The sequence below is a fragment of the Candoia aspera genome, chromosome 2, assembly GCF_035149785.1.
Source record: "Candoia aspera isolate rCanAsp1 chromosome 2, rCanAsp1.hap2, whole genome shotgun sequence".
NCBI lineage: Eukaryota > Metazoa > Chordata > Lepidosauria > Squamata > Boidae > Candoia > Candoia aspera.
Genome location: NC_086154.1, coordinates 179,731,802 through 179,749,681, shown reverse-complemented (window position 1 = coordinate 179,749,681; position 17,880 = coordinate 179,731,802). Strand labels below are relative to the sequence as shown.

General features: G+C 40.8%; 1 protein-coding gene and 1 long non-coding RNA gene across 3 annotated transcripts in view; one reads left to right on the top strand and one right to left on the bottom strand.

The window, feature by feature from the left end:
• Nucleotides 1-17,880, top strand: part of LOC134492532 (uncharacterized) — a 349,089-nt gene that overhangs the window by 29,603 nt on the left and 301,606 nt on the right. The window lies entirely within an intron of this gene.
• Nucleotides 1-17,880, bottom strand: part of LOC134491314 (uncharacterized) — a 125,928-nt gene that overhangs the window by 12,520 nt on the left and 95,528 nt on the right. Inside the window, exons 3-11 of one of the 2 annotated variants that reach the window (XM_063294986.1) lie at nucleotides 16,395-16,492; nucleotides 15,903-16,016; nucleotides 14,592-14,676; nucleotides 12,357-12,427; nucleotides 11,256-11,311; nucleotides 7,637-7,677; nucleotides 6,508-6,667; nucleotides 4,997-5,081; nucleotides 2,065-2,180 (exon numbers count right to left, since the gene is read on the bottom strand). In XM_063294986.1, the coding sequence (XP_063151056.1) occupies nucleotides 2,065-2,180; nucleotides 4,997-5,081; nucleotides 6,508-6,667; nucleotides 7,637-7,677; nucleotides 11,256-11,311; nucleotides 12,357-12,427; nucleotides 14,592-14,676; nucleotides 15,903-16,016; nucleotides 16,395-16,492 (826 nt within the window). The remainder of the gene's footprint in view (nucleotides 1-2,064; nucleotides 2,181-4,996; nucleotides 5,082-6,507; nucleotides 6,668-7,636; nucleotides 7,678-11,255; nucleotides 11,312-12,356; nucleotides 12,428-14,591; nucleotides 14,677-15,902; nucleotides 16,017-16,394; nucleotides 16,493-17,880) is intronic. The other variant, XM_063294987.1, reaches the window with a different exon arrangement.

Sequence of the window (17,880 nt, the reverse complement as noted above, 5' to 3'; positions counted from 1 at the left end):
ATCGAGTTTATTGTGAATGTGTGACAAAACTGTTTCTGGCCTCTTAGCTGGAGGTCTCTGGCTTATCAGGAGGTCAGGCACACCAGCAAGGTAAACTATTTCTTGGTAAATGGTCTTCTGTATTTAACCCAGAATCATATCCCAATGAGTGTAAATCTTACAATAATTGCAGCCAGTAAAATGTCATTCTTCCCCTATTCCTCCCTTCTGAATGAGGCATTCTCTCTCTCTCTCTTTTTTAATCTCATGAAGGAGGAGGAGAATGGGGTGGGAAGGCCCAAGATCTCCAGTGCTTTTATTTGCATCCCCCTAGAGATGAAGGGAATGGATGAGGGATTAGGAAAAATGATTATGCAAGGCTGAGGAAAGTAGAAGAAGGTGCAAAGAACAGATAAAGGGGACAGATGGGATTAAGGGGATTGCAGGAATATCCCTGGAACAGCCACAGATTAGTACTAGAGATGGCAAGATGGCAAGCATTTGTCACCAGGAGTCAATGCCTACTCAGTGGCATCTAACACAGGGAACCATTTTCTTCCATTCTGAACCCTCATAATGAAGAATTCTATAGAAATGGAGAGTGTTGTACTTTTGTCTCCCAATGTCCAGAAGGCATAAATACTGTGAGGAGAAACAGATAGGCATGAGGTTTGAGGCTTACCAACACTGCCCAGTTTCCTTCATCCCATTTGAGTCACCTACGGAAGAAATGGTCTAGAGAAGCCACGCATCATTTCATTATGTAATGTTTGGGTGGATGTTTCAAAATGCCTTTTTTCTTTTGAATGCATATGCTTATTTTTGTGGTGATAAACAGTAACGACAACCGAAATAGAATTGCCCCTCAGTTTAATCCCTCTAGAACAGTGTTTCTCAACCTTGGCAACTTTCAAGATGTATGGACTTCAACTCCCAGAATTCCCCAGCCAGCCTCCCCACACATCTTAAAGTTGCCGTGATTGAGAAACATTGCTCAGAATGCCAAAAAGTCACCTCTAGAGGTTTTGCTTTAATCTTGCAGGGACCCCCACAACTTTTAGAATGCCTGTTTTCTTGGAGAAGATTGAAAGAGCCAGTGACAATGATTCAAGCCAGTAGCTTTCCAGGTCCTCAAACATGTAAGTCTTATATCCTTATATCTTGAATAGAAACATGCAACAGTAATGTGGGGAAAGTAGTCCACTATCTAAATCAGATAGTAGGGTTCCCACTTCTACCTTTCATTGCTAATTTTTAAAGACAGCAACACAAAAGAGCACAAACTATTTAGAATTCTGCAGCGTCATCTACAAAATAGTATGCAATTATCTATATGTCTCCAACAAGGAAGTCTAAAATAATTTGAGATGCTTCTGGGCTATAGTTCATCACTGTAATTAAACTGGATCCACACTATACCACCATTTTTAAAGAGAGACACACAAAATAGCACAAGCAATTCCAGATTTACATTCAGAAACCACAGAATGCCCCCCAAACAGCGTAGTCTGGAGGAGATTTGGCATGGGGCAGAGGAGAAAGGGAACATTCTGCACTTCTCTGGAATATTCTGTTTTTGAATTGGTGCGTTTTGTGCATCCCTCACCCTGCACTAAACCAAACAAAATCATCATCGTTGTGATTTGTGAACTCACTTATCATGTGATGCAAGGAAATGCAACAGTTATATTTTCAAATCCGGACAAAATAAATCCTGAGGAATTACACAAAAAGTTTTCATAGCTACTGTATACACAAATATGTGCACAATGAGCATAGTAAGCCACACCGAGCTTACTTGCATTGATCTCATAAAATTTAAACAGGGTCAGACTTTTGTCAGTATTTGGATACAAGAACTCTGGGAAATCCCAGGGCTATACTGTAGGCTAGACTGAGAAGTTCCTTTAAAAAATCCAGAATGACAAACACTTGGGTATTGTTGCCAAGAAAACAACAAGGGTATGTCCATGTAGTTACAAGAAATCAAGCTGGATTCAAGGGACACTACTATTTTCTTCTAGTTGCGTAATTGTACCATTCCATTGGACTAATTTCTTAGTAGCAATGATAGAAATACTGCACCTGTAGAATAGTATCAGGGGGATTGGCTGAAGAGATGAAGAATGATTTAAACCAGCAATTTTCCATGTCCTGAGACGCATAACTCTTAGATGTCCTGTCTTTATCGATGGTGCCTCCTAGAGATAGATAGATGGATGGATGATAGATGGATGGATGGATGATAGAGGGGTGATTATGTGCCCTCAAGTCATTTTCGATTTTCTCCATGAAGATAGATGGTAGATAGATTTTTAAAAAGGCTAGAATTAGTACAGAGTAAGATATAAAGAAACTTCTTAGCCGAAATTACATTCATTCATGTATAATTCCCCAATATCAATTTACCTTTTGGAGAGTTCATTGCAGATAGAGGAAAATCTATCAAATATGATTTCAAGTCACTTTCTTATTTTTTTCCAATCTTCAATTCAGTTCTATTCCATTCTCATATCAGTCTGCTCCACATGTGTATTTGTGCACATTTCTTTTAATGTATATGTTTGTCCCTTTCCCTGTCACACACATTTTTGCCAGCAGTTTCCCTTAATATAGTACATTTCCCCCAAATGCTTTCCAGATATACACTACTGAGTACAGTTTGTTTGAGTTATAAGCTGCATTGCAACCTTTGGAAAATGTTTGCTTATGGGCACAAAAAATATGTTCAATTTGCATATAGGTCCATAAAGTACATACTGGTTGGCTAAATCCATATTAAGAATAAATGCATTCCTCTTTGACCACTACGTGACTCATTTTGTTCTATTTCGGACATAAGTAGCTAGATGTTATCAGTGGGGTTCTACTGGAAATTGAACTCATGGAGTTGTTGTTGTTATCCATATGCCACCTGGCTCCCAGAGACCCTGGGCAGTTGTACATCAGCTTTCTTCAGTGCATCAACTTTAGAAGCTATCCAGGTCTTGGAGCCCAGCAGAAATCAGATAAAACCTGAAGCCATTAGTGGCCTGCTAGAACCACCTAATGGAGCAGAGCTTAACACAGCTGAGAAGCTGTGCACAGAAAAATAATATTATCTTAAATAGCTTTAATGAGCATGTCAGAGAAACACAGGTTATTGATCTTACACACTTAGCCCTCCCAAGCATAAAGAATCACATGCTTAGACGGAGTAGGTTAAGAAGTTAAAAAGAATATCTTACTGACTTTATTGTTGGTTCAGTTACATCCATGTTTGGTGGAAAAGATGAAATCTTTGTTCTTCTTTTGTTCCTAAACATAATTCACCCTTAGCCCTACAGCTGCTAAGAGCTGCATGGAAGAAAAGGGGCAGAATTCTTCAAGGCCTGAGCACATGGCCCTTATGAAGAAAGCAGCATCCATGAGGCCTGCTCACTTGTTGGAAGAAGGAGGAAGAAAAGAGAGAGGAAGTGGGAGTGGCAACAGCTTCCTCAGAGTTGCATTGTGGGACAAACTCAATTTACATGCTAATGCACACGCTAATGAGACATGCTGGATTTTCCAGGACCTCCACCAAAACCTATATACAGGGGCATGAACTAATGTAACAGTTGTATCTCTCTGAGAGCATAAGAGAAGGTGGACTGTATATACCATATAGATAGGTTTTTGTTCACTGCCAAACATGAAATTAAGGAAGTTGGTTCTACTACTTATTCTCAGACACTGAAACAGACAATTTATCCTTGTCAAATTAGTGGATCCCTTTATTTAAGGATGTGCCAATGTTGCTACATTGGATCATAGCTTCTGGACATCTGCAGCAGAAACCTTTAATTCCCCACCTACCCACCTGCTGGGATCCAGTCAGGAGAAATCAGATACTTCCAGAATTTTGGATGGAGAGAGAAAATGGATAGCAGAAGGCTGCAAGAAACTGGACTCTAGGTAAGTGGTGGTGGTGGTGGAATTAAGTAAGCAAATGCTGGAAGCTTTTTAAAGCAACATTCCCTGCTTTCAGTGCCAGGAGAAGACGGTCTTTCCATCCTCCCAGAAGTTAGAAGTTGAGGGAGAGGTCCAAACATGAGGGGACTTCTAAGAGCTTGATTTTTCAAGTAAAGAGGTGCTGTTGAAGTTTACAGGAGACTTAATGGGCAGCAGGTGCCTGCCAGAGGTCAAAAAAGTCAAGATGGGGCCACAACCATGTGATCAAAGCCTCACCCCTTCTCTCCATGCATTGCAATGGGGTTTTGATGGTTGTCTTTTTTGACTCCTTCCCTATGAATACCCCTGCTGGGCTATTGAGAATAATGGAAGGCAGAACTGGGTGGTTTTTCCACAATGCACACGTCTCGCCTTCTGCTTACTAAAGTGACCTGAGTGCTATGCCAGTGAAGGCACTTATAAGGGGGAAGTGGCAGATAAGAGGTGGAGTGCTTAACCCTTGCCTGGTCATGCTCCCTGCTTAGATTTTATTGAGGGACATTTTTTACCCCCCATCTTGGTTGCTTCTGATTGTGGGGGTGGGATAAGGGAAAAATGAGCAACAACTGGAGCAATATCCCTCCCTCACAAATTTTCACTTGCCATTTTCCCTCCTTTATAAGCACTCTGATTATCATTTGAGGCCACCCAACACTAACCCATACATGTTTCCTCAGGGAAACCTATGCTAGCTAGATGGTAGCACCTAGCGAGCCCTGGCCGATCTTAAAAACTGAAACAGGATTGGACCTGGTTACTACCTGGATGGGAGACCACCAGGAACCAGGGCTGCAGACTGGACTGCAAAGTAAAAACCACAGCAAACACTCAGATAAAACCGATAGCAATCCACATTACTGTTACAAAAACTGTAGACCTGCATTCATTAAGTGATCAGGACTTGCACTTCAGTTGAAAGAGTTGCTGGTCTATGACCATAATAAGGATTGATTTGATCTCCTTTCTAAGTGAGAATAGGCATTTCAATGACTTTCAGAGAAGGAAAGAAGAAAACTTCAGGTGAAACATAAGAACAATCTGGCATTACCTATTGACTTTTGAGCCCAGTCAGCCATTTGTACGTGATCTTCATAAATCTTCTTAAAAGCCAAATTGATCATGTCAAGCGCTTGCTGTGAAGGAGGGGAAAAATCCATCAGACGAATCTAAAGGAATGGTTTATTACAAATATCAGTGACATACATTTGACACCATGAATTATAAATGGTGCCACAGACTTGGTTCCAGCTGCTGGCAACAGACTGAAGAATATGAACAATGAAGCATCATGTCCAAAGAGTCAAAATTTGCCAATTCAAGAAAAAAATGGTTTGTTCCTCAAGTTTGCTGAGTGAAGATAGGAATGAAATGTGCCCGAGTGAATAGGCTGAAAAGGAATGTTAACTGGTATCTAATAATATTTCCTTTGTATCTTAATTTTAGCTAAGGAAGAGTGGGCTGCTGGTGTTTAAAACAGTGTGTGTCACCAGGCTTTTAGATAATATTCAGATGTCTTCATATCGGATTTAAGTACTTGGAAAGGTGATGGTTACGAAGCACACACTGCAGCCAGCCCTGGGGCATGATTGAGAGCCCTGTTTTAAATATCTTTCCTGCTTTCTCTAGGAAATGATTCAGCTGATCTCTTCAAATCACTGAAGGATAGCATTTCATTTTGAAAACCCTTAGCCAAAGGCACTTTTGGGCCAATGCTCAAAAGACAAAACTCCATGGCAATGCAGAAATCTCCATGCAATGCCTGTGATCTCTGGATAAGAAGGCTGGGACTTCTGCAGAGAAGAAACTATGGGTGGAAAGGAAAAGTGATTTAATATTTCTCAAGACTACCAATCCATCCAGCCAGGCCATCTCACTCCGCAGGTTTGAGATCTACAAATTTTCCCCTGAGGTTTTGTTAAGTGGTAATCCCATTATATATATATTATATTATATTATACATAATATTTATTTGTTTGTTTGTTTGTTTGTATGCCGCCCAACTCCCAACAACTCTAATTATTGTGTTTTGGCCATAAAGACTTCAAATAAATTGGAACATCCTTTACTATGAGTATCACTGTCACAAGTGGTGGGAAACCCCCATCAATGAGTTGTCCACACTTTTACAGCCCAGATCCAGTAGTCCTACTATTTGCCTCCTGTTATTGTACACCTGGCACTTCCTTAACCAAGCAGACAAGATAACACCCATCATATAGGATGCACAATGTCCTTGCTGAAGACATTTAAACACATAAAAGAGCTAACTGTACACCATGAAAGCCTATTTAGTCCTGGGATGTTAATTAATGCCCAGTATGAAATTATACCATACCCTTTGCAGCAGGAAAGGGACCCCCAATGTGGGTCAATGTTTGGCCTATGTCATTCAAGCATTTTAAAACATGTTTGGTACCCATGAAGCTGGGCATAAGAACTTTAGTTTTGTAAGAGAAAAGAAAATTGTCAGGCTATGGTAGCAATAGATGTAAAAAGGAGAATGATAATCCAGAAAGAAAAGAGAGCAGGGAATTTTTGAGATTAGTTTCAGCTTCCTACATCTTTGTTCTCTCCTGGGATGTCGTTTTCCTCAACGATTTGCTTTACGGACTGTAGGATGCCTCCATTGATGCTGCTGACCTCAGAACGCAGGCGATCCATCTCTTGTTTAAGGCTCTGAATTTCATGAATTTGTTCTTCAAGAAAAGTTTGTGATTTCCTTGGAATAAGGGGGTAAAAACAGGCATCAGGTGTATCATATATTGGCTGCAAAACTCTGGAGACCCATTAGATAGCGGCAAAAGGATACAGACCACTTAACTGTTGCTGCCATCTAGTGTTGCCCAGATCTTTGCAGGAGACTAATGTAAAAAACTGTTTCCCAGACCATTCCTTGGCCTGTAATGCATCAGCCAATGATTGTGGCCTGGAAATTAAGTATTAAGATATCTTTCCTGAATCTGAAGGATGTTAGGGTCAGAAAAGCTTATGTTAAGCATGCCTGACACCAATATCCTAAACATATGTACTCAGGAACCAATCTCACTGAATTCAGTGGAACTTGCTCCCAGGGAAATACCCATAGGATTGCAGCTTAAATATTTTACCCAAGGGAGTGAAAGAATTTTGCAGTGTTGTCTCTAACCAGAAGCAAATGTATTAGGGTGCTTATCCAGAGAAGGCTTCCAATGTATTGGCAGCCTTAAGACTGCCTCCAAAGTCTTCAGCAATGGACAGGAACCAACTCAGGCCAAGGGTGGGGTTGGTCAATCTATTGTTTTAACCCTAATGCCCTTGAGGGCATGAGGGCTGAGGCCAAAACTCCTAGATGCCCCCCCCCCACATTTAAGCCTGGCTGGGGGGATGCTGCAATTAAATAAACAACACTCCCCCGAGACTTGTACGGCTCCAATCCTGACCTTATTTAAATATGCCCTTAAGCCCTGACTTTTCCTCCATGTCTTAGGTTTGAACGGAGGACAGACCTCTGTGCGGTGTTTGGGTTTATTGGATGTGGTTTGTTTCTCCAGACTTCCTCCTTTTTTTAGCTTATGCACATTCTGGTTTTTACTGTTGAATTTTCCAAACTGTCCAGAGTCATGATAGATTGAGGTGGCTAATAAATTTAATTAATGAGTAAAGTCCTTCTCTTTAAGAAATATTAGAGAGGGAGGTGGAATTGCCTTACCAGAGTGCTTTCAACTCAGTTTCATACAGTTTTGTAAGTTCCTATTGGAGGAAAACAAACAGATACGCTTCAACTTTAATATAAACAACCAAACAATTTATAATGTGTGGACCCCAACCACAATTAATCCGTGACCATTTCAGGAAAAAATATACTTCTTGACTTAGGTTCAATTCCATTCCTCCTCAGCCAGAATGATGCGGCAGACTAAAATCTTAACATTCTGACTACAGGTAGTCCTCATTTAGTGACTGCCTCAGACAGTGACTGTTCGCAGTTACGACAGTGATGAAAAAGTAACTTTGCAACCAATGCCCGCATTTACCTTTGCAGCATCTCTCTTTGTCATATGTTCGCCATTACAGTCAGTTAGTACGCGTTGCCCTGTGTCTAACCCGTTTTTTCTCCCCCACCCAACAGAGAGGTTGTTTAAACAAGCTATCACTTCCTGAGCTGCTCCCCCAAAAGTGCTAAGGGCAAGTTAAGAAGCTCAGCTCTGTAACCTTAATTAGTTGATTAGAGCCTGCTGGCAGCTGCTGCCTGAAACTGACAAGACCCTCATCAGTTTCACACTAAAGGCTTTTGTTTGTCTCCAAAGTGGCTAGCAACTACATTCCTTTTGGTATTTCTCACTGTGTGCTTGCTTACTCTGTTCCTGTCCAATGAAAGTAAATACAAACATTAATTCCCTTCTTGCTAATTATCCCAGCACCGTGGTGAACATTCCAAAGGGTGGGGAGTGGGGAAAAAGGGAAATAAGATTTGCCCTTTTACCCGGCTTCCTTGTGAGTTGAGTTTTTTGTTTGCTGATTTATTTGATTTCTATATCTGTCCATCTCAACACATGACTCTGAGTTCCTGAAACCTTCCCCACGGTTTAGGCTCACCCGGCTGTCTGGGGTTATATCCTTCTGACACTGTAAAGCATAGGAAAGCTGAAGTAAAATCGTAAGCACAGTTGTGGTCATGTGATTTTTCACTTAGTGACCGCTTCACTTAATGACCCAGTTGCCGGTCCTGATTGCAGTCATGAAATGAGGACTATTGTTATTGGAGGATGCAAAGATAGAGGAGTCAGTCTTGCATTCTTTTATTTATTAATAAAGAAACCCAAGTTTTAACTTTCACTCCCATGATGGATGCTGGCCTGGTCTTGTCCCCAGTCCAGTATATACACAAACCCACCTGTTGTTTTCCATATATAACATTTCTGGCAGCTGCAAAACCCAAGCAAAGCAAGTATGAACAGCACATCCATTATGATAGCCTCTTCTTTTATTACCCAGCAAGGGCTGGTTTCCACTGAAAATCGCTGCTGAGGAAAGGCTCTTTGTGTATGCGTGAACAGTTACAGTGTCCTGGAGGTGAATGTGATGTGCATTGCACCCTGGACTGGCCTATAATACACTGCCCTTCCTAACAGGACTCTAGATAAAGCTCACACCATATTACAGGGTCTGTTTGGTAAGACAGCCTGTCTGGGCCTGAATCTCAATTTCTTGGTTGTGTGGCTGCTTAGCCCTGCAGCCTGTGCCAAGTTCTGCAAAGCACCTCTGGATCTGCTGCCTCGGAAAGCAGCTGGAGATGGGGGGAGTGGGGTAGAAGACTGCAGCAAACACAGGCCATTTAGGAAACACTGCCTTAAAATGATGTTTGGGGGATCTTTGTTCTCACATCCATGGTTTAACCCAGTGTTTCTCAACCTTAGCAACTTTAAGATGTGTGGACTTCAACTCCCAGGATTCCCCAGCCAGCCTTAAAGTTGCTAAGGTTGAGAAACACTGGTTTAAACCCTTTTTCCCTTTTTAGGAAAGAAACTTTGCACATGCTCAGACATTCTCTGTCCAAGATACTGTTTCTTTTTTTTTAATGAATCTGAAATATTAACATACTACTTTCAGGGCATATTCAAAATATCAAACAAATTCAGGCAGTCTACTTGCTCCAAAATCTAGCTTTCCTTGTGCCATAAGCGCCCATTACTTCCAGAACGGTACTTTTCTGCCATGGTTTTATAGCCTGACAGTTAGGAAATTATCTGCCCGCTTTGAAGAGAGACCTGTGATATCCCAGACCCAAATCTCAGTGGACACCTCTTTTTAAATATTTGCTTGAAATATCAAGCATAACTATGGTGACCATATTTTCTTGGAAAAAAATAAAGGACAATCCCTAAAACAGAGCAAATCTGAAAGAGGTTCATAAGAATAATAATAATAAAAAGTTTATGTTTATGACTTTGCTTTACAAAGGAAAATTCAAGAGCAAAACCAAGAAAATAAATAATTAAATTAAATAAATCTAAAGGATGGCTTTCTGAAACAAGGGCCTGACTGTCCTGTAGGTTAAAGCAGAGTTTCTCAACCTTGGCAGCTTGAAGATGTGTGGACTTCAGCTCCCAGAATCCCCCACCCAGCCATGGGAGTTTAAGTCCACACATCTTCAAGTCTCCAAGGCTGAGAAACTCTGTGTTAAAGGATGTATGGTCACTGTAGGCATACTGAGAGCCAGTGTGGTATGGTAGTTAGCTGCTGGACTATAAGGACAGGGATATTGTTAGTGAGTACTATTCACACCACCTTGAGCTCCTGTGGAAAGGCAGGTTAGAAATCTAACAAGCAAATAAGTAGATTTTTGCCTAGAACAAGAAACAGTCAGTAATAAGCAGTTCTCTGTCCTACCTGACTATTTAAAAAAGTTTTTTCTTAAATTGGAAACTGGCATCCTTAAAGCGAAGTACCAGCCTCTACCATCATATTTATTTGCAGGAACGCTTTAGGGCCCCAAAGTTCCCATTGGGAAAATAGTATCCTGGTAGTTCATCTCTAGTAAATGGTTTTTTTGTGACAGGTGGCTATGCCTGCAAGGGCATCCATTGTGTGAATAGGTAGGCTGACCATATTTCCTTGAGACAAAAACGGGACATTGGGATGGCAAAATGGGACGGGATTAAAAACGGGACATTGGGATGGAAAAACAGGACATGGCTGGGTGACAGGCTGGATTGGCAGGCAGGAACTTCTCCGGATTTCTCAGGCTGGGAATCTTCGGATTCCTTTGTTTGCGAGAGGCAAGGCTGGGCTGGAGAGTCTAGTGAATGGTTGTCCCCGACAAGCCATTCCTCCTCTGGCTGTGCTTTTACGTTCTTCCTGCCATTTCAAGGCAGGAGCCAATCAGTTTGCCCTTTGATCACCGCCTATCAGCTGATCCTGTTTTTTTCTTTTTAGGTTTCCCGCTGGGTCGAGCTCTGTGGCTTTTCCCCCACCTTTTCTGCTGAGCTCCCCTTCCTTTCACTCAAAGTCAGACTGCATTCTGACAGGTTTGCAGGAACTTTCAAATTTTTAAGTAAGGTTTTTAAGAAAATGGGACAAAATGGACATTTATATTAAAATGATGGGATGGTCTGGAAATGTTAAAAAAATGGGACTGTCCTGTTGAAAACGGGACGTATGGTCAGCCTATGAATAGGGCAATCTCCAGGGGCAGTCATTTTGTCTGTGGGGCCATGGCATGCTTCCCAAATTCCCCATGCACTTGCAGCCCCAAAAGTTGCCCAATCTGGCCTAAAACTATTTTGATGACATCCATTTTCTTTCCCACCATCTGGAACGGTATTTACCTTTGATGAGAGGCCATCTGATAATTTCAGGTATTGACAAAAGCAGTAAAAGGTACCTGTAAGAAATAAGCAAAAAACTCTGGAATATCCAACCATGTTAAAATGAGAAGAGTTTCTACAATTAACTCTACAAGCACCTTTTAACTTGAAGCTTCATGTCCAAAAAATTGCTAATGTGGCACAGACTCAACCTGGACATTTCATGCAGAGGGAATTACCCAAGTGCATATTCATAGCCTCACCTTTTCACACTCAATAATACTGCAAGTACAATTTGAAAGTATATGACTTCCACCTAGCTGCAATCTCTTAACTGGGATTTATTACAGAATATCTAGAGCAAATCTCAGCCAAGCCTCTGAGTCCAGTTTAGAAAAAATTATATTTTTTCTTCTTTGAGTTATGTTCAATGTCTGTTGACCATGGATATGTCCATGTAGTATTCTTAGCATTTTGGTGACCCTGGCAGGACTGGAGACATGCAACAGAGAAGTATCAGGAAAGAAGTCTCTTACATGTTCTCCTCTTTTTGCAAAACTCTTTGAGAAGCAGATTAATCCTGCCTACGCTGAGGTTCGGCAACTCTACCAAACACTGAACACTTTCTCTCCTCCATACTGAAAGAATAGGAACAGTTTGGAAGACTGGTTTTATAAAAATGGAGTAATACAGGAGTGTACACAAGAGAGATCTTCTCAGCACACACAGGCATCTCGTACTACCTGGGGGAGCATTCAAAAATTCACTTCTCCCTACCAATACTTGCAATTCAGACTCCCAGCTTCTTCTACTTCAATCACCAACCCAAATTTGCTCTTTTAGAGTCTCTTTCAGTGATGGGAGAAAATCTGTATTTGCTGAGAAAAGGGTGAGTAGACATAGGGTGTACAGTAATGTGCCCTTGCATGCAGGTTGGATACTTCTGCTTCCATGCATCTTTGTCCTGCAAGAATCTGCAGGTGAACTTTTCTGGCTGGCTGCCTTTATTCCAGGTTTGTTCAGATTTCTGACATTCCGACGCTCAATGTTATGTCAGATCCATGAGAACCTGCCTGCTATTTGGATGCTTCTCAAATTTCAAGTGGAACAATGAGTACTTACCACAAATGACTGGGACAGCTATGATCAGGTGTTTCAAAACTTTCACACAGTTGGCCATCGTGATCTGGTTTCTGAGGAGGAAGGCAGGGTCATTAAGTGAAAGTTGACCGAGGGAACCAGCAAGGATGAGAGTTGGAATCTTGATAATAGTCAAGGTCACCCTGGGGATTGCTGGCTCCCCCACTAAAGGAACAACGGCTAACCAGAGAGGTTTATTAAGTCATTTTAAGGGTTGCTGCTACTTCATGTCTTTCTCTCATCTCTTCCTTGCTTGATGTCTGCCATAAAACAATGCATGATGTGACATCATCAGACAGGGTGTTTCCCCACCCCAGGGCAATGATATCACATCCTGCATTACAGCTATACTGACTATTGCATGAGAGAGGGAACAAACACTTAGGAAGTTGAATTATATTGAGTCTAACAGTTCAGCACTATTTAAGTTGTTAGCAGCATTCTTAGATTTCACACAGAGGTCTTTCCCAGACTTGACTGGACACGCCAGAGATGGAATCAGAAACTGTCTGCATGTAAAACAGGCCATTTTCTATGAAGCATCAAACTCTAGGCAATGCTCAGGTTATTACATTGCTTGACTTTAACTGGTTCTTACTTTCTTAAGCAAAGGCCAGAGGCTACTGGAATAAATTAGACTAAGATCATGGTGTAGAAAGAATGGGACTTCTGATCCTGACTCAAACTGGGGGGAAGAGCTAGTACCTGCTAATTACATTATTCTTTTTTATATGGAAAATTTCCTCACATTTCCAGAAGCACAGGCAGATGGAACTAATTCAGACTGAAGGCACATTGCAGATTAAATAACTATTTGCCTGATGCAAAATGGCATCATCTTGTGAGCCCTATAAAGTAGACAAGACTAAGAAACCAATACCATATAAGTCAGGACTACTTTTATTGTAAAGCTATAGTAAAGCTTCCCCCCTCCCTCCCTTTATCTTCATGTGAACTAGGGAGGGGCCTGTCTGAGAGGTTTTCTCACATTCTTTTCTTGGCCCGGGCTCAAGCCCTGCTTATCTAACCATTGCCTTTTAGTGGCTCTATCTTCTGTCCTTCAAGCCCATTCCTTCTGCCCGCCACACATCTTGGCTGAGTGAGAGAAATCTAAAATTGGTCAGAAAGAGGCAGCCATCTTGGCAGGTGGGAGGCAAATGATACAATATTGCAATAAAGCTGGTGCAAACCAGGAAAAGGTTAAAACATTAAGCTAAAATCACAGCATGCAGAAGAGTTTGCTCTTGCTGGACATCCTGACTCTGGTGTTATAGTTTAACCAGCTCCTAAGAAGATCAGGGAGAGGGAAGGAAATTGAAATGGAAGGGAAATAATCCAGTACTGGGAATAGGGATAGAATGAGCTCACTTTTGAGAGCATGTAAATATCTCACATTTGAGATGTGGAAAAGCAGAGGAGGGAGAGAGGAAAAGGAAAAGGAAGGTTGTTGAAAACCAGCAGGAGGATCAGCAGAAAGACTGCTTGTAAAGGGAGAGAGCACACAAGCCTTTTCTTTCTTCCTGCAGCTAATGGAGGAGAAAGGCCATTTGAATCAGTGCAAAGGATCCAAGAGGTCAGTGGGAATCTCAGCCAGTGTGGATAGGGCAAGGGTGGCAGCTTTCGCTACCAACGAAATTGCCCAGTGAGCTGGCTGGAGGAGGTTTGAGGCTTGGGGAAGCTGAGAGAAGTGGGCTGGAAATTCAGGTTGGAGGTAGGGATTTAGGACTAGGAAGAGAGTGAGAGGAATACTGCCAACAAGACCATGCAGGGTCTGTTACAGGGAGCACTTTAAGAGTCAAGCAAGGGGGAAAGTTAATTGCAGGGTTATTAATCTGTGTGTAAAATGCATCGTTAAAATACAATAAAATGGTGGAATAAATGAAATAATTTTATTTAATAAAACTTTAAATAATAACAAATTATTATAATATATAATGATACTGTACATTATAAATTTATAAATAATAAATAAAATACTTTTTAAAAAAAATCAGAATATATTAAGTAAAATAATTGAAATAAAAGAGGTGTTAGGGTAAAAACTCTTTAGTCTATTTAAATTCTTGTATGTTAAAAGACAGTCTAATATACATTTCTAACCTCCATCCCTCCCACGGTAGATCTTACGTAATGGAGAAGACTTTCAGATAAAAGTTAGCTGTTGATTTTGATATCTTTTCAAAAGCAGCTTTTGAACATTTTTACACTGCTACTTACCTTACAAACATGCAGGGTTGTAAAAGGTTTTGAAGGAGGCAGATAGTACCAAATGCCATAAGGCTGGGAATACTGCATATGGTTTCTGTGAGGCAGAACAATTCACAAAACATTTAAGGAGTTATTTCTGAAGGTTTGTAAAGTAACTCGGAATATAATTTTTTGGTTATCTGATCTGCTGAGGGCTGTAGGTATGAAGATAATTAATACATTCCTAGTAAAGAAAAGAATTAAACAAGATTTGTAAATTCACAATTCAAACTCTTAGCAAGTACACCAATTGATACTATTTCTTGCCATGTATGCTGTTGCTATATATGATTCATCATGTCACAGCATGAGATGTAGGATCAAACCATATTTTTCTGAATAAGTGGTGGGATCTAGTCAACATTAAAACCAAAGATAAAATGTTCAGTTACACTGAGATCTAGACCTGCATCCCATTTTAACAGATGAGGACCTCCAAATTACTGGTGTGCAGAATTATACAATGTAGTGGGTTAATTTGAAGTATAGTAGGTTATATGAATATAGGCAATCGCTACTGACCATAGGTGCAATCCAGAGAAGATAAACCTTCTTGAATCCTACTAAAATCAAAGGAAATTTTAGAGTTAATGTTCATCTCAGTTAGATTTGTAAGGCCAACTTTCTCTGGATTTTAAAAGGAGGGGACTTAATTTTAAATGCATTATCAAAATGTCCACCAAAACTGTAGGTGAAATGCCTGAAATGTAATCCTACTTTAAAAAAAAATCCAGCATCAAATAACAATATATTTTAAGCTGTACACACCAGGACAGAAAATTATTGTGTCCAGTGGGTAGCCTTAGCAATGGAAGTTTTCTGAGACACACTGCCCCTTTCTACACGTTGGAAGATGTAGATGAGAAAGATTGATGAGGGTATTCTCACCTCTGGCATTCTTGCATTTAGAGTTTACTATAAGTTTAGATGAACACATAAGAGGATTGTTCATTCTGTACTACAGATCTAGTACCCCAGAGAAGCCTGGGCACCACCAGTGGAAACATCTTGCTACCATCCTTGTGTCAAGCACAGATAAGAAAATACTCCAGAAGAATTTTATTTGTCCTTTATATTTGTCAATCTACTTAAATATTACTCCACCTCTCAAAGATATAACAATATTTGACCATCATTAGATTCTAGAGTTGGAAGGTGTCTTAGAGGACTAACTTCCATCCCTGACTGGAGGCTGTCTAGCCTCTGCTTGGATAATTTTAGCTGTCAAATTCACTATATTTTTAGGAAAGCTGCAGGGAAATGGCACTGCTAGATACATACTCAGCACACTCTGTTCAGATGAAGCTGAGGAACTAGATGAGAAGGTGCTAGAGCTGGTCTCCCTTGCAATGACTTCTCTGGTAAATGTTATTTGCCCTCTGTTTGGCAAATCTCCTGCCAAGGAAAATCCATCTCATTAGTCAGTCATCACTATCATCTCATATCAACAATTTCTGTCTTGAATTCAAATGTGTCTAGTCTGCAGACTGGATTGGCACTGGTTGCTTTCACATCTGCATCTTGCTCTTTCCTTTCCTATTCTTATGTCTTGGCTCCCTTGATTAGATCCACTGCTCAGGAGAAAATATGAGGGAAACTGTGCAATTATGCATTGTGTGGCCAATACTGAAGATTTTAACTCTTTAGTAGATTTGTATGTATAGACCTAAACTAGCAAAAAGTTCAAGATGCAATCCTGACATTTTTATGCTTTTTATCTCCAGCCTCTAACCATAAATGGGCATCCAATGGCTAAACGTTTCTTGCACTTACTCCTATTTTCTTCTCCCTGTTCATAAATTGAAGACATCTGGCTAGATGAGGTAGTAGATGTCCTGGGGCAATCTCTTGCAGAATTATGCAGGTACCACCTGAAAGAAGAGTTACAAATGATCTCCAATATTCTTCAAATTTACATATTATGTTGGGCATCATTTGTAATCACACTGAAAAATACTAACCCTTTATTCATGCTTTATAGCTGTGATGTGGAGGCTGCCTGAAATATGATAATGCCTGCATTATCCTAAGATACTGTTACATGATCTTGAATAGTGTTCCTGAGTGTCCTGAGTTCCATCCATTGCAGCAACAGGGCATATTGGAATGCAAGTGCTATGCCAGAGTTTGTACTATGCACTATTTCCAAATGTTGGCTCTAGCCCATGGTTTCCCAAACTCTGAGATGTACCTGCCTTGGGGAGGTGCAGACAGAGTCCTGCGGAGGTGTAAAGAACCTTTTAGTTCCATTGTTACAATAAATCCATCTTTCCCAAAGTTTTATTGTATTGTCTTCATTGTTCATTTGTGTTCATGTTGGTATTTGGATTTTTAGGGGAGATGTGTACATTAAGATTACACTAAAGGGAGGTGTGATGGCAAAACATTTAGGAACCCCTGCTCTAGCCTCTCTGATGGCGTGATTTATCTTGTCACGTGCAGCCCAGCAGGCCATCTTTTCTTCAGGTGTGCCCAAGCTGAAAAAAGTTTGCCCATTCCAGTTCTAAACTGTTCAATATAAGGGCTGGATGTCTTGCTGGTACAATAGCTTGGTTATTAGGACACTTTTTACATTTATCCAGAGTTCACATACTGCAGCAGGTCAGCTCTGACTGAGTTACAATAGAAGACACTAAGTTCAATGCACTGCAAGTGAAAATCAGCCACTCTCCTAAGACCTGTTTGCCAGGAATCTATAATCCATTCAGCCTTATTCCAAAATGTAATACTTATGAGGTAAGCTGATGTTAACAAAATGCAGTGTATAAACTATGGAAGCATAAAGCTATCACAGTTGAGCTTCTCAGTAGAACTCTGAAGCCATCCAGATTTGAAGGGGAAAGGATGATTCAGACAGGTGGGGACACTCCAGTGGTATCTGTTAGCACTTCCTTAAACAAGCTTGTTTTCCTTCCTCTGGTCCCTGCCATGAAATTACAAGAAAAGATATACCTGATTTAAGGAGGTGCCAATGGGTGCTATTGGGCACACTCACATGCTCTGAGTCACTTTTCCCCTTTATATCCAGATGACTCTACAGTCCAGTTTCTCAATATCAAGCACACTGCCTTGAATTTCTTGGAGAAAGGGTAGGATGTTGGGTGCTATAAATGTTTTTTTTTATCTGCTCAATCGTGTCCGATTCTTGGAGGCTGCCTGGACAAGTCCCTGCAGTTTTCTTGGCAAGGTTTTTCAGAAGTGTTTTGCCATTGCCTCCTTCCTAGGGCTGAGACAAAGCAACTGGCTGAAGGTCACACAG